The 16472-nt window shown below is 37.3% G+C and overlaps 1 protein-coding gene across 3 annotated transcripts in view; it reads right to left on the bottom strand.

Moving 5' to 3' along the window:
* Positions 1–1033: 1033 nt before the first annotated feature.
* The window catches only part of LOC126318743 (mitochondrial import receptor subunit TOM22 homolog), a 131013-nt gene continuing 115574 nt past the window's right edge, over positions 1034–16472 (bottom strand). For 2 of the 3 annotated variants that reach the window (XR_007557718.1, XM_049993513.1), the window contains one exon: positions 1096–1426. Coding sequence is in view for 2 of the 3 variants with exons in the window: in XM_049993513.1 (XP_049849470.1) it covers positions 1361–1426 (66 nt within the window). In the remaining variant the exon portion in view is untranslated. Of the gene's footprint in view, positions 1427–16472 lie in introns of all 3 variants that reach the window. The other variant, XM_049993512.1, reaches the window with a different exon arrangement.

Below are 16472 nucleotides of genomic sequence, written 5' to 3'. Positions count from 1 at the left end.
CTAAAACACTACACTACAGTGGTACAAGCAGAATGTTTATATGGATCTGAATGCCTAATGGTGAACTATAAGATGGACAAATTAGAGGTACTGGAAAGAAGGATTGTTAGAAAAATAATGGATGCAACAAAAACTGCAGGAAGTAATGGCCAAATGAAGATTAATCTTTTTTTGAACACTTCTACCAAATGGATGGAAATAGTCTAACAAAACAAATCCTCCTATAGTTCTGGAAGAAGAAATTGACAATAATGTTGATTACAGAAGTAAGGAAAGATCTAGAAAGAAACAACATCAAAGAATCAGAAATATCAGAAAGAAACTGTTTTAAAAATAAAATACTAAATTTGGAAGGCTTTCAAAGCAGAAGAAACAAAAAACCAGAAACAACATGGACAGAAGAAGGGAAGATACTTCATGGGGAGAAAATGAGGGAATACTGGATAAATAGAAAATAACAAAAAAGGAAGAAGAGGAACTGAAATTATCAACATGATCCTAGTTGGTCAATACGATTGGAAAAAAAAGAATTATTCATTTAGCACAAAAAAATCTGTATGTTCTTTATATGGCCTGTGCATAACTGTAGTTCTCACACAAGACTGCCTATAGCAGCTGCCCAACAAGTTCTAAGGCTAATTTCATTTTTGGTGCTAGAGCAACATCAATGCAGTAACTATGGCAGCTGCTTGACTAACTATTGTAAATAAAAGGTGTGCGTTAAATCAGGGAGTTGTGAACAGGCAGTGTTAAGTAGTGAACATGCAGCTGCAGTGTGTCAACATTGTTGTGTCACAAACTGCAATGGAGAAACATCTCTAAATCAATATTCAAGATATTCTCCAAAATATTTTGAAGAAAAGAAAAGTGTATGCAAAATTTGTCCCACACATTGACTCACATGCATTATTTTCTGGTAAGAATCATCATGAATGATAAGACTTAATGTTATTGATACCAACATAACACAAAATGAAAAAGTGCACACATTCACATGAAAGATTAATACTTTGACAACATAACCAACATTGTTTGACCACTCTTATCCATTATATTTTTTTAGATTACTAGGACTTACAAACAATGTCAGTGGTTTTATACTTTTTAGGAAATTGCACATTCACATTCTCTTAAACAACAGGACAAAGAAAATACCTTACTTTCCACTACCCTTCACAAATTTATTTAACAAGGCATGAACCCATAAGCATTTAAGAAACAACCAAATGATACTTTCTAATGTGTTTTACAATCTCAGAAAAAGGTCTTTTAGAAAATAAACAGCAACCATTAAAACAAAACTAACTGAACACATCAATAAATAAATTTTGTTTCCAAGGAGAGACTGCTGAAGTGCTTTTCAGTCTTCAAATCGCTGCATTGATGACACAAATTGTGTCACAGGAGAATTTGATCCAAATAAAAGCTGAAACATAATTCCAAAATGATAAATTAAAACATTACTGTAGCATCTGCATTACATATGAAACCTATGGTATCATAGAACAAGTCTTCAAATGCGTATCTATAGCCAGTGTATTGTGGCTGTATAAGGCTTACTATAAGGGAATTAAAAAGCAAATGCAGACTCCTGCTTTTCCAAATAGTTGTCCCCATATTTTCTCAGAGTACCTGCCTTCAAATTTCATATCCTGGTACAATCTTTCAAACTAATTAGAAAAGTCTTCACAATTGGCCTTCTTACATGGATTGTTGGGCTGTTTAATGGATGTAAACTTTGACTGATTCTCCTCTATGGCAATTTGTCCACTTGCAGTGAAGAAAGAGGACACAACTGTGTACTTTCATTACTGTTCTTTAATGAGCACTATTGCACTAGAACCAGATCCTGAATGTTAATTTCTCTTGAGGTCAAACTGCTACAGCAAACTTTATGATACATATATCATGCCTAAATTTTCTGACCTTGCAGTTTATGAATAATTTTGGAATAAAGGAGACAACTCATTGAAAGGCAGAAGTGCAGCACTGTCAACAGGCACACAAATAAAAGGTATGGAGCTGGCTAGCTTTCAGAATGTGCTTACTTTTTCTAGCTGAAGGAAAAACATTCACATAGATAAAAAAAAAACACACACACCTAACTCCCTACATTTTGTTCAATTCACTGCCAGCTCTTTTTTCTAGTTTGAAATTGAATCATGTCTCAGTTTGTTGTACTTCGTGGGGAAGTCACTTTCTTGGAGAGAGGTCAGTTTTGAAACTTGGCAGCAACTGGTTTGACAATTAACAAAAATTATCTTCATGTTCTCACCATAAAAATTGTTTATTCAGCTGTTTTTAATAACTGTCTCTCAGTTAACAGGTTTATGCCTGGCGATCTCAGAGTTTTGCCTAACCTTTTCTTTAAAACAAAAGTACTAAATGAATATTTCACATTCACTTGACAATCCAAGTAGTACAGGTTGAGCCAAGCTCTTCACAAAACCAACAAAACATCTGGCTGAGACTGTCCGCTTGGCTCTGGGCCAGAGGACTCTGGTTTTTCTCACAGAGATACTGCACTGAAAGCCACAAATGAAGTTAGCTATTTAACCGATTTTCTTTTGGGCCTGCCTCCATGATAGAATTATTTCTTCTTCTGATATTTAGATTTTGCCTGATAACCTTACAGTCATCTTTAAGCCAAGTTTATGGTAGAATTGAAACCACTTTCAATACTGTTGAGCAAACACATATGCTTCAGAGATACCATTGTGGGCAACAAGAGCATCAATCACAGACAAAACTTTATGCATCTAAGAGCAAACCAAAGCAAGCAGCAGTCAGCAAATCCCCAGAATGTCAGCCAACATATCAATCCTGTCTGGCAGAAAAACTTCAAGAAATGTGAAGTAAGCTATTTACACCACTTCCTCTAGTCTCTGGATAGAACTGTGAATAGTTTAAAATACCAGAGAACCAGACAACAGAAAATTTTTGGTAGCAAGGTAAAATAAAGTACATAGTCTGACGCCAGCTGTGAGCATCACATGCTCATGATGTTTATGCAAATATAATTTCCATTAGCTATTGTAGAGCCAATTAGTGGAGTGCAGGCTGTAACACAGCAAAAAAGGACTATCCTGCTTGTTCTTATACCACTCCTAACTTTAATATTATTTTTTCCTTACATTTGATTCTGTTTTGTTAATATAGTTACTTGAAATATTCAATTTCTTATTTAAGCAGAGATTATTAAAACCTTAGTATTCACTGAGCAGTTTCTCAATTACTGGTAACAGCAGCATAATTAACCTCTCACTGTCCATCTTCTCCTCCCCACTCTGTCCATCTGCTCCCCCATCTTCTGTCCATCTGATATTTCATCCTCTGTCCATCTCCTCCTCCCCCTATAAGTCCTTCTCCTCCTGCCCCCTCCATCTCTTCCTTCCCTTCTATGTTCTTCAACCCCTCTCTGTCTAAATCCCCCTCACTCTATCACTGTCCATATTCACCTCTTCCATTTCCCTGTCCATCCTACTCTTCGCCTCTCTCTGTCCACCTCTTCCTCCTCCATCTCTCAGTCCATCCCCTCCTCTTTACTTATTTCTTTCCAGGCAGTAAGTTACACATGTATCAAGTTTGGTTGAAATCAATTCAGGGGTTTAGGAAAAGCCTTTTACCCATTGCAGTTTTTGCCCTGCAGTTATTTACAAGCAGGTCAATGTTTACAATGTCATACCTCCTGAACTATCTGTTGTACAATGATATAATTTTGTAGGTACATTTAACAACATATATGGACACTGCCTGCAAAATGTGTGGTGAATAGAGTTAGTAGAAAATAAGTAATAAATTTAAATGTCATGTTGAGGCAGCAGTTTTTCATGGACCTCATTGTTTAAGACATCATATCTCTTGCCTGCTTAGCTGAAAGGTAACATGTTTGCATACCATGCAGCAGGCCCAGGTTCAATTCCTGGCCAGGCTGGAGATTTTCTCCGTTTGTGGACTGGGTGTTGTGTTGTACTCATCATCATCTCATCAACAGCGACACTTAAGTCTGGTGGCCGAACTTCCCCAGATGGGACCTCCCAGTCATCAATGCCACATGATCATTTCATTTCATTTTCCTGAACTATGGGTCATACAATGATAAATTTGCAGGTACATTCAGTGATATACTTAAATACTGTCTGCAAAGTAGCTCATGAATACAGTTAGTAGTAAGGAAGTAATAAACAAAAACATCATGTCTGATGCGTCAGTTTCACTCCATGAATAGAGAAAATGAAGTGTGCAATTAACTTTCTTCCTTTCATCATATTTTGGGAGTTGTCAGCAGAAAAAGTTTCATGAAACTATGTGTAAATTTGGATGCAAATCACTAAGCATTGTGATTCTCAAATACTGTAGGAGTGGAGTCTGATTATTTGAATGTCATGCATGTTTTCACCCTCTCTCCTTTGACACATTGGTATTTTTACCAATGTGATATGTGTACCAAGTTTGGTTGAAATTGGTCCAGTTAGTCTCCTAATGAGAGACCAGTTTATTGATACAGTCACTGTAGACTGTCTGACTTTGTTGACACAATTGCAGCCTTGCTTCTGCTTATATCACTACAGCACCATCAAAGTGAAGTCCTCAACAGTGGTCCTTAAGTTTTGGAAACAGATGAAAATTGGATGGGGCCAAGCTGAGGTTAGCACTATAATTTCCTTCACTGTGAGCATGAAGAACCCAACAAAATTGCACATTACTGATGTTAATACAATCATAACCATACACAGCATCCAGTCTTCTATGGATTTCAAATGGAGGCACATTTTCTAAGGTTAGAAACTTGATTATGCCATACTGTTTCTCAGACACTGGCAGACTTACATTATGCACCACCACATTACAAATGTCAATTCAAAGCCTTTCAGCAGCACAGGGTTGAGGCTTGTGTCACTGAAGCAGGAAAGTCTACTGAGTAATATGCATGACATCTAATACCTCAACTGATAATGAGAACAGAATAAAATGTTTGGAGGCATTACTTTTCTGCCACCCTCACACATACGTCCAATTTTATAATAGTTGTGTATTAGTGTTTCTGTTCAAAATTTACATGTTACAGAAAATCCTGAAAATTCCAATCTCAAATGGTGATTTCCAAAATTCAGTAGAATTTTAGCTCAGATTTTTCTAATTCCAAAAATGATGACTTTGATTAAAATCAATTGTCAGTTTTTTAACTATTCAAATCAGGAACTTTCACTGTGTTTAAAGTTTTCGGTGGGCTTTGTGAATCCCCATGTACATTAAATTAACTTCATAAAGTGTCACCTATTATTTTTAGTATTTTCTGGTTATACTTGTCTTTCTTAAACAAACTTACATCACTTTCTACTGCATCTTTGTTTGTTTTTTTTTTAATTTTCGTGAGTTTTATGTTAATATTTGAAAGATGCAGGTGTTAGACAAGGAGATGAACTATTCCCACTCCTTTCCAACTGCATCTTGAAAAAGGTCATTTAAGATTGGAGAAAGTTGTTAGCCCAAGAAGAAACAAATGAAGAGCAGTTCAGACTCGATCCTAAGAACAAAGGGGTGTACATTGACTGCTTGGCCTTTGTGGATGACCTGGCCATTTTTGCAAACAACATAGAGTCAGCAGTCAACAAGATCAATAGGCTGTCACAAACTGCTGAAAAAGTTAGATCTCTATTCAAAAAATAAGATATATGATAAAAATTTGTGATGGACCTGAATGGATGATCACCAGTCTGAGAAAAATCAGATGAGTTAAGAATTTCGGGTATCTCGGTGAAGTCATCCAGGAGAATGGATTAAATGAAGAAGCAATTAAAGTCTCAATGAGGAAGTTAGGATCAGGCATACCAACTGACAAAAAATACCTACATTAAATAGACCATGAGTATAGGGGCCAAGTTCTGAGGTTAGAATACAGTTGTAGAACCTGAGGGCCCATATGCATCTGAAAGTTTGACCATGAATAGACAAAGTCAGGCTGAGTGGCTGGAAAAGCAAGAGTGTAGGATATTAAGGTAAATACTAGGTAATAGATGGGTTGATGGACAATGGCGAATGAGAGCAAATGAGGACTTGTACAGCAAGACAGAACCTATCACAGCATCCATTAAGAAGAGACAATTGTTATCTCATGAGGATGGACGGTGACCAACTAACAAAAAGAATATGGAATTTCATCCAGCCTAAGAAAAAAAGGCTGAGATGGTTTGAAGAACGCGAAAAAGATATTAGGCAGATTGGTATCTCAAAGAGAGAAATTTCTGATTGTAACAAATTTAGAAGATTTGTGAACACCTACCAAGGTTTTAAAATGGCATCAATGTCTAAGAGACGGAGAGGACCTTTGTCCAAAGAGCATAAACAGGCACTTCCTGGTGGGCTCAGAAGATACTGGCAGGAAATCAAAGCTGTAACAAGAGCAAGACCTAGACACTAATATGAAATTGACTGTTACCATGAAGTGCATAAAGACTCAACTCGAAAGAAATAAAAAAAATGGACATATTAGCTCTGTATTTCAACATTTTATGGTTTTTGATATTACTCTCATCTATAAACAGTTAAGATGCACAGCAGTACCATCAGTCTGTAGTTAGCACTTAAACTGAACAGCCTCTATGTTAGTCAGTTGGCAGGAAGCATCCAAAGTGTAAAATACTTAATGAGAAGGGTTGGTAATAAGCATCCAAAAATTTCAACTTCATGTACTCATTTTGTAAACACTACATAATTTGTATATCAGTAATATCATGTTAGCAGTCTCAGTTTAGCTATAAATGACAGAATAGTGTGAAATCATGTGTTATTCAATCACTTGAGGACTTCATCATATTGCCTATGAATGTAACTCACTAACCTGGTTTGAATATTTAGAATCTTGCTTGTGACAAAGCTGATTATCAAATATGATCCACAGAGTATAAATAAATATGAAGAGATCAAGAATTAATTACTGCAATGTGATGACAATTATCTGGCATGTCTTTGACAGATCCTTTAACAACTGGAAGACAATCATCTACAAGAGACTGTAAGACTACTGAAGACTTAATAGTAGAAGAGGACAGTTACAAGGCTGAGCTTATATATTATCCATGTGTTGCCTCAATAACTTAACATACAGTTTTGGTAACAACAGTAAGAGTTTTTGCTGTCATTGAGCACGCCACTCAGTCTCTCTCTCATCCTTGTTGCCAAGCCACCCTTTGAATGGGTCATAAATCAGTCTTTCAGGGCATCCTGATCCCTACTTTGCTGATGTAAATTAAGTGTTTTATTTTGAAGTGTGACAGAAAACAATAACTCCCCTACACAAGGTGTACAACCTTGCTTCTGCCATTTGCCGATAGGTGGTGACAGCAGTAAGTGGCGGTCAAAAGAAACAGACTGCAGACATCAGGCAGTTAGCTTGGACCTTGATCAACATAATCTTATTCCAACATCAGTCGATTTGTGTCTGCATCATAAAGTTGTTCTTGATCAAAAATGTCAGTTTACAAGACTAATTCTCATTACTTGTGGGAGGTGTTACTGTTTTGTTTCAATATGAAGAAAACAGCAGCTGAGTCTCATCGAATACTCTCAAGTACGTATGGTAAGGACGCTAGTGAAAGAGTGTGTCATGAGTGGTTTCAATGCTTCAAGAATGGTTATTTTAATATCGTAGACTGGCATAGTGGTGGAAGAGAGAATGTTATCGAAGATGAAGAATTGGAGACATTGCTGAGAGAAGACTCATGTCAAACTCAAGAAGAATTGGCACAATTAGTGCAAGTGACACGGCAAGCCACTTCAAAACATCTCAAGACCATGGGCATGATTCAGAAAGAAGGATTTTGGGTCCAATGTGAGCTGAAACCAAGAGAAGTTGAAGAGCGTTTGTGTGTTTGTGAACAGTTGATTCAGAGGCGAAAACAGAAGGGATTTCTGCATCACATTGTGGTCAGGGATGAAAAATGGGTTCATTAAAATAAACCTAAATGCAAAAAATCATGGGGATATCCTGGCCATGCTTCCACATTGATGGCCAAACCGAATATTCATGGCTCCAAGATCATGCTCTGCATTTGGTGGGACCAACTCGACAACGTGTACTATGAGGTGTTGAAACCAAGTGAAACAATCAAAGATGCTTGTTATCAAATGCAGTTAATGTGTCTGAGCAGAGCATTAAAAGGCAAATGGCCGCAATACAGTGATAGGCATGATAAAGCGATTTTGCAACACAACAACGCTTGACCCCACATTGCAAAAGAGATCGAAACATACTTGGAAACATTAAAATGGGAAGTCCTACCCCATCCACCATATTCTATAGACATTGCTCCCCCTGACTATCACTTGTGTAGATCAATGGCACATGGCCTGGCTGACCAACACTTCTGATCTCATGAAGAAGTCACAAATAGGATTGATTCATGGATTGCTTCAAAGATGAACAATTTTTTTGGTGCAGGATTCATACACTACACAAAAAATGTGAGAAAGTAGTGGCCAGAGATGGAAAATAGTTTGAATGATGCATGTGTAAGCAGTTTGTTTCATTAAAGCCTCAAATTCTGGGGAAAAAATGGTGGAAACAAAGTTGTACACCTAGTAGGATATCAGCATTGAAGTAAACGAAGTTTCTTTTTTCAGTGTGACAAAAAAACTATAACTGTCATATGAAAGTGATCTATAAGTCATAGATATTTTTTTATACAAATTTAAGCCTCATCCTGAAGTAAAATAAGCAAGTAATAGTGGCATGAAGTGTGCAGTACCATAAAACCATACTTTCAATTGCTCTCTTCAGCTCACTTAAAATTACTCCCAGGATAGAAACAGAGTGTACGTGAGATTCTTGCAGGATGTAACTTCCTGAAGGGGGCTGAACCTGTTCTCAGTATTGGAACTACTGTAAAATATAATTTCCTGACCATCTTTGTGTGCACATCCTGAGGCTATTGTCTACATGGTTGGGAGATATCACAATGCCACAAAAGCTCTGAGAGTGGACATTTCAGTTCCTATTACTAGCAGCTCTTCTTCACCTTCTGCAGATCCCTGGACCGCCATGAAGATGTTGCTGCTTAACTTGCAGGGCAATGCTTCAAACGGAATGCACATGAGATTCTTGCATGATGTTGTTTCCCAAAGTGGGCTGTACATGTTGTTAACATTAGAATGACTATAATGTAATATTTCTGGGTCATGCTTGAGTACTCATCCTGTGACAATTGTCTATGTGACTCAGAGACAGCATGATGCTAAAGAAGCTTTGAGGATGGACATTTCAGTACCTGTTACTAGCAGCTCTCCTTTCCTTTCTGTGGGCACCTGAACCTCCACAAAGGAGAGAAACTGAATAAACTGCAAAAAGGTGGGAATTTAAGGAGATGGGACCTGGATAAACTGAAAGAACCAGAGATTGTACAGAGTTTCAGCGAGAGCATAAGGGAACAATTGACACGAATGGGGGAAAGAAATACACTAAAAGAAGAATGGGTAGCTTTGAGGGATGAAATAGTGAAGGCAGCAGAGGATCAAATAGGTAAAAAGACGAGGGCTAGTAGAAACCCTTGGGTAACAGAAAAAATACTGAATTTAATTGATGAAAGGAGCAAATGAGATCGACAGGGAGTGCAAAATGGCTAAGCAGGGATGGCTAGAGGAAAAATGTAAGTATGTAGAGGCTTATCTCACTAAGGGTAAGATAGATACTGCCTACAGGAAAATTAAAGAGACCTTTGGAGAAAAGAGGACCACTTGTATGAATATTAAGAGCTCAGATGGAAACCCAGTTCTAACCAAAGAAGGGAAAGCAGAAAGTTGGGAGGAGTATATAGAGGGTCTATACAAGGGCGATGTACTTGAGGACAATATTATGGAAATGGAAGAGGATGTAGATGAAGATGACATGGGAGATACGATATTGCAGGAAGAGTTGGACAGAGCACTGAAAGACCTGAGTCGAAACAGGGCCCCCAGAGTAAACAACATTCCATTAGAGCTATTGACAACCTTGGGAGAGCCAGTCCAAACAAAACTCTACCATCTGGTGAGCAAGATGTATGAGACAGGCGAAATACCCTCAGACTTCAAGAAGAATTAAATAATCCCAATCCCAAAGAAAGCAGCTGTTGACAGATGTGAAAATTACTGCACCATCAGTTTAATAAGTCACAGCTGCAAAATAGTAACACGAATTCTTTACAGACGAATGGAAAAATTGGTAGGAGCCGACCTCGAGGTAGATCATTTTGGATTGCATAGAAATTTTGGAACACATGCGGCAATACTGAACGTATGACTTTTCTTAGATGAAAGATTAAGGAAAGGCAAACCTATGTTTCTAACATTTGTAGACTTAGAGAAAACTTTTGACAATGCTGACTGGAATACTCTCTTTCAAATTCAGAAGGTGGCAGGGGTAAAATACGGAGAGCAAAAGGCTATTTACAATTTGTACAGAAACCAGATGGCAGTTATAAGATTCAAGGGGTATGAAAGGGAAGCAGTGGTTGGGAAGGGAGTGAGACAGGGTTGTAGCCTATCCCCAGCGTTATTCAATCTGTATATTGAGCAAGCAGTAAAGGAAACAACAGGAAAATTTTGAGTAGGTATTAAAATCCATGGAGAAGAAATAAAAACTTTGAGGTCCACCGATGACATTGTAATTCTGTCAGAGACAGCAATGGACTTGGAAGAGCAGTTGAACAGAATGGATAGTGTCTTGAAAGGAGGGTATAAGGTGAACATCAACAAAAGCAAAACAAGGATAATGGAATGTAGTTGAATTAAATCGGGTGATGCTGAGGGAATTAGATTAAGAAATGAGACACTTAAAGTAGTAAAGGAGTTTTGCTATTTGGGGAGCAAAATAACTGATGATGGTCGAAGTGGAGACGATATAAAATGTAGACTGGTAATGGCAATGAAAGCATTTCTGAAGAAGAAAAATTTGTTAACATTGAGTATAGATTTAAATGTCAGGAAGTCTTTTCTGAAAGTATTTGTATGGAGTGTAGCCATGTATGGAAGTGAAACATGGGCGATAAGGAGTTTGGACAAGAAGAGAATAGAAGCTTTCGAAATGTGGTGCTACAGAAAAATGCTGGAGATTAGATGGGTAGATCACATAACTAATGAGGAGGTATTGAATAGAATTGGGGAGAAGAGGAGTTTGTGGCACTACTTGACCAGAAGGGATCAGTTGGTAGGACATGTTCTGAGACATCGAGGGATCACCAATTTAGTATTGGAGGGCAGCATGGAGGGTAAAAATCATAGAGAGTGACCAAGAAATGAATACACTAAGCAGATTCAGAAGGATGTAGGCTACAGTAGGTACTGGGAGATGAAGAAGCTTGCACAGGATAGAGTAGCATGGAGAGCTGCATCAAACCAGTCTCAGGACTGAAGACCACAACAACAACATGGGGCCATTGGAAAACATATTATATTTCCCAGGGAAAAGCACTAGATATGGGCACATGAAAAAGTTATGTTAATCTGATTTTGAAAGTCACATGGTCGGGAGCTGCAAATGCCCCATGAGTTTGTTAGAAGGGGTAACAGGGAATTAAGATCATCAAAGGTGTACCATGGAGCAAAGTCAGAAATATCTTATCAGGTCAACAGTCATTTTTTTATTTTCTATCTTATCATTGTATTATGATTAAATCTATGGTTACAATATTTATTTACATATGAGCATTCTGTTTTATGGATGGTGATTCCAGAAAGTCATGTGTATAATTATACAGCATTCATTCATGAGTTTCATATTTCCTTTATAAATTGTGAATTAAAGCAAATATCACTATTATATGTTGTCCAAAAATTCTCTTATTGAGTAGTTGGAGTGGTACTGTAGACATGTACTTACTTCTCTCTCAGACATTTCTGCAACTATAATAGATTTATAGTACTTGGAAGTGTGTTGAACAGTTTTATCAGTATGTGATAGCTTTCTTTTCAACATTGTCAGGCTGTGTATGTGTAACACAAAGGTTGGCTTGCTGTCTTGTGCAGCTATTGCAAATGTTTGATTTTTGTTTTTATGTTTTCTTTACTGACTTCATGTTGGACTCTAATGTATCCAGGTGTACGTGCAATACAGTTATTACATGGCCAATTACTGAACAAAGGTCTGCATAAATCTCTGCTTTTCTTGCTAGTAACAATTCTGTATCCCATAGTATTACGTGCTATGGGAGAGTTATCCCAAAATATGACTCCATATATTGCAAATGTTTGATTTTTGTTTTTATGTTTTCTTTACTGACTTCATGTTGGACTCTAATGTATACAGGTGTACGTGCAATACAGTTATTACATGGCCAATTACTGAACAAAGGTCTGCATAAATCTCTGCTTTTCTTGCTAGTAACAATTCTGTATCCCGTAGTATTACGTGCTGTGGGAGAGTTATCCCAAAATATGACTCCATATTTTATTTATGCGGTCTTTCAGGATCCTTGGGGGATAGCTTTTACTCAGCTTTGAATTAACTTGTGACACATGTGTGTTCCAGATCTAAGAATTGTTTCCTTACTATTTACTACAGGCTGATGTTTTTGAGAAGTCATGAGAAACAACAGTGAATAGTGAAGTAAATAAGAAGAAAACTACTTCTTCCTCATTCAAATGAATGTTTAGATGAAGGCTCAAAAAATGAGAAGTTTCAAAAGTAAGAAGTGCTCAGTGTTTCTCATCTCTCCAACAAACTATCCAATCAATAAGAAAAGGTATTTCACTTGTTTGTGTTACAGAAATTTTGTGTAGGGGATCTAAAGTAGCACAATTAGCTCTTAACACAAATGATCTACCATTCCATTATAGTAGAACCACTATGAGAAGTGGTGGATCATGTATACAATATATGTGTTCAAAAAACATTGAAAATGTTGTAATTTCATGGATTTTTATTTGACCAATTGGTGTAATTTTTCATTGTTGTATTGGATTTTGCATTTGGCATCAGTTGTCAAGAAGGTTACATGTGTTTGCTTATGAATGGTGATTATTGATTTGTTTTAAAAATTAATCAGAGAATTTTCAGTAAATTTTGCTATGAAAATTGAATAAAATTTAACACAGTTTTAGAAATGTTAAATATTGCTTTTGGTGTGTCTACTGTAATTAAAAGAAAGGTTTATGAATGGTATAAGCATTTCTACAATGGCCATGAAGCAGCTGAAGAAACATTCTGGACACCACAGCCTGCCAACAATTAATGAAAATGTGGCAAAAGTGAAAGAAATGGTTATGAACAATCACTGATATACAATCAGAGAAGTTGTTGATGATGATGGCATGTCAAGAGACTCATGACATGAAAGTGATTTCAAATATTTTGGATATGAGACATGTAACAGGAAAATTTGTACCAAAAGTATTGAATTTTGACCAAAAACAGCAGCAAATGGAAGTTGCTCTGGAGTCACTAAGTGAAGTCATCAGAAATGCAGAAATATTGAAGTGTGTCATAATAGGTAGCAAAACATAGGTGTATGTGTACGATGTCAAAACTAAGACTCAGTCATCCCAGTGGTGGTATCTTGGATCGCCAAGACTGAATAGGGTCAGCAGGTGTGGTAGAATGTTAAGGTTCTGGTAACTTTTTCTTCAATATTCTTGGCATAGCGCATCATGAGTTCTTGCCTAAAGGTCAGATGATCAATAAGGAGTATTAGCTACAAGGTCAATGCAGTCTGTGGGAAGCAATACAAAAAAAGCCCGGATTTATGGAAAACAATTCATGGCTTATGCACCATGATAATGCACCTGCTCACATTTCATTGTTTGTCCATGAAATTTTGGCGAAAAACAACACTATAATGATGTCCCAGTCTCCATATTTGCCAGATATGGCCCTGTGTGACTTTTTTCTGTTTCCAAAAGTAAAGAGAACTTTATAGAGCCATAGTTTTACAAGCTTAGATGAGACTAAAAGCAAATCGCTGAAAGAGCTACGTGCTGTCCCAAAAATCAAGTTCCAGAAGTGTTTCTTCTATTCAAAGCAGTGCTGGCATAAGTGTATAATATCTAACGGGGACTACTCTAATGGCAGTAATGTTAATGTGGACAAATAAATAAAATTGTTTCCAGAAAATGAAAGTTATTGATGCATTTTTGAACACAACTCATATGTAAAGTAAGGGATTATGAATAAAATTAGAAATTATAATATTTCATGGAGCAAACAAAAACATCCAGAATGAAATTTTCACTCTGCAGTGAAGTACGCCCTGTTATGAAACTTCCTGGCAGATTAAAACTGTCTGCCAGCCCGAGACTAGAACTCGGGACCTTTGCCTTTCACGGGCAAGTGCTCTAGCAACTGAGCTACCCAAGCATGACTCACAGTCTTAATTCCACCAGTACCTCATCTCCTTCCTTCCAAACTTCACAGAAGCTCTCCTGCGAACCTTGCACAACTAGTATTCCTGGAAGAAAGGAGACAAGGTGTTGTCGGAATTAAGGCTGTGAGGGCAGGTCGTGAGTCATGCTTAGGTAGCTCAGTTGGTAGAGCACTTGCCTGCAAAAGGCAAAGATCCCAAGTTCGAGTCTCAGTCTGGCACACAGTTTTAATCTGCCAGGAAGTTTCCAAGAAAAACATGTTTAGATATCAGCTACAGAGAGAGGAAAAATAGAACTGTTCCAAAGCCAAAGTATACTATGTATTTCCCATTCTCACACTTTGATATTGGTACATTCATTGCAAAATTAACCCAAGTTTTGGAAATTTCCAAGTCCAAGGGCAAAATACCCATTTATGGAGATTTTTTAAGCAACAAATAGGTTCTGCAACACATTCTTGAATATTATGTACCACTATAGAATATCACCACTGACTAACACTGCCATGAGGATAAACATGTATTCAGCAGCCATCATTGACATTATGTGTCATTCTACATCAAATCAGCCAGTTTTAGAAATAGTTTCCACCTGACAATCTCCATGAAGGAGAGAATTCCATAAAGTTGTAGCTCAAGACATGCTGTACATTTGACACAAGAGCTGTAAGCCTGGGGATCATTCAGTCGATGTGCATATTATTGCACATAAATTATCATATTTACAGTTCATGTTGCTTCTGCATAATCTTTCATTGATTGTATGAGTATCCATTTGAGTTGTGAAATTTCAAACATTCACACGTATTGCAATAAACTTGTACTGTTATCATCAATCGTAGGTGCCAACTTGATTGTGATTTTTTAATTTTTTTTTTAACAGTGGGTCTACCCTCATTCAAAACAAAAGCTCTCTAATTTCATGTTTAATTATGTGAGAAATTGGTTAGTTTTTAGAATTTTTGAATGCTTACAAAACTATATTTTTGTAAGTCATCAGTACTAGTGTTTTCGGCATGTTACTTATTTCACAGTGAATCAGTGTTTGTGGTTCACACTTACTGGCAAAGATTACATCATCCATGAATTTTGTTGTATATCAATGCAAATAAATGTGCATTTTTGTGAATTTTCAAAATCTGCTGTGTCCTGTGGATAATGTACAATTAATTTATAGTAAATTGACTTTTGTGATTTATTTACTGTAGCAGATATTCCAACATATTGTATTACATCTAGTTTTCCCTTAAAGATGAGTAGCTCTACATATTATCTACACTTATCAAAACTTAGCTCTGTTTTCGAGTTTGATAACAAGTACAATTAACCTCCGAAAGTTATAGGAAACTAGTGATAGGTTTTTGTGTTGCCTTAATAGAAATCTCATTTTGCACATTTGCTTCAATTCTTATAGCGAATTAGCAATGTTTTAGCTCACCAGATGAAAAGATAATAAGTGGGCTTAATTTAAAGTTATTTGTTAACTGTCCTGAAATACAAATACATTGCACCAGCCAAAATGCAGCCCCACTGTGAATGCTGCACTCAAACACACAATGAGTTGCTTGAAATTCGTGAGCAGCTGGAAATGATGACTGGCAGCTGCTGTGAATCAGTTATGTTGGGAGAATTCCCAAGACTCATGTACATGTGATACTGGTACCAAAGGTACTATCCTCTCCTGTGGGTCCTCTCTCTTCTGCAGAAAGTACAGGAGCTATCATTACTCATCCACTTGACTGTGAGTGGCACATCAATGGTTGATTTAGGCATCCTGTACAGGGTGGATGGGGACCAGGGATGATTCAGAGGGTTGTAGCCTAACCAACAAGTTGGAGGTGCTGTCTTTCACTGAAACTGACCCAGTGGGACTCACATCACATCAACTGGTTTAGGGAGAGCTGTTTTGCCCAGTGTCATCAATAGGAGGTAAAAGCAAAAGGGTAGGGGTCTTTTAATTGTTGGCAATTCAAACATATGGCAAATGATGGTGGTACCCATTGACAAAATGGCAGCAAGGGCAGGAAAGGACACCAGGTGCACTCAGTTTGTATGCCTGGTGGCCTCATTCAACATGTTGAAAAGGCTATTCCAGCAGCTATTGAGGGAACAGGATGCAACCATCTGCAGATTGTGGCACAT

This window comes from Schistocerca gregaria, chromosome 1 (genome assembly GCF_023897955.1).
Source record: "Schistocerca gregaria isolate iqSchGreg1 chromosome 1, iqSchGreg1.2, whole genome shotgun sequence".
NCBI classification, from domain to species: Eukaryota; Metazoa; Arthropoda; class Insecta; order Orthoptera; family Acrididae; genus Schistocerca; species Schistocerca gregaria.
The sequence above is the reverse complement of the archived record's forward strand: the minus strand, read 5'-3'. Positions and strand labels throughout refer to the sequence as shown.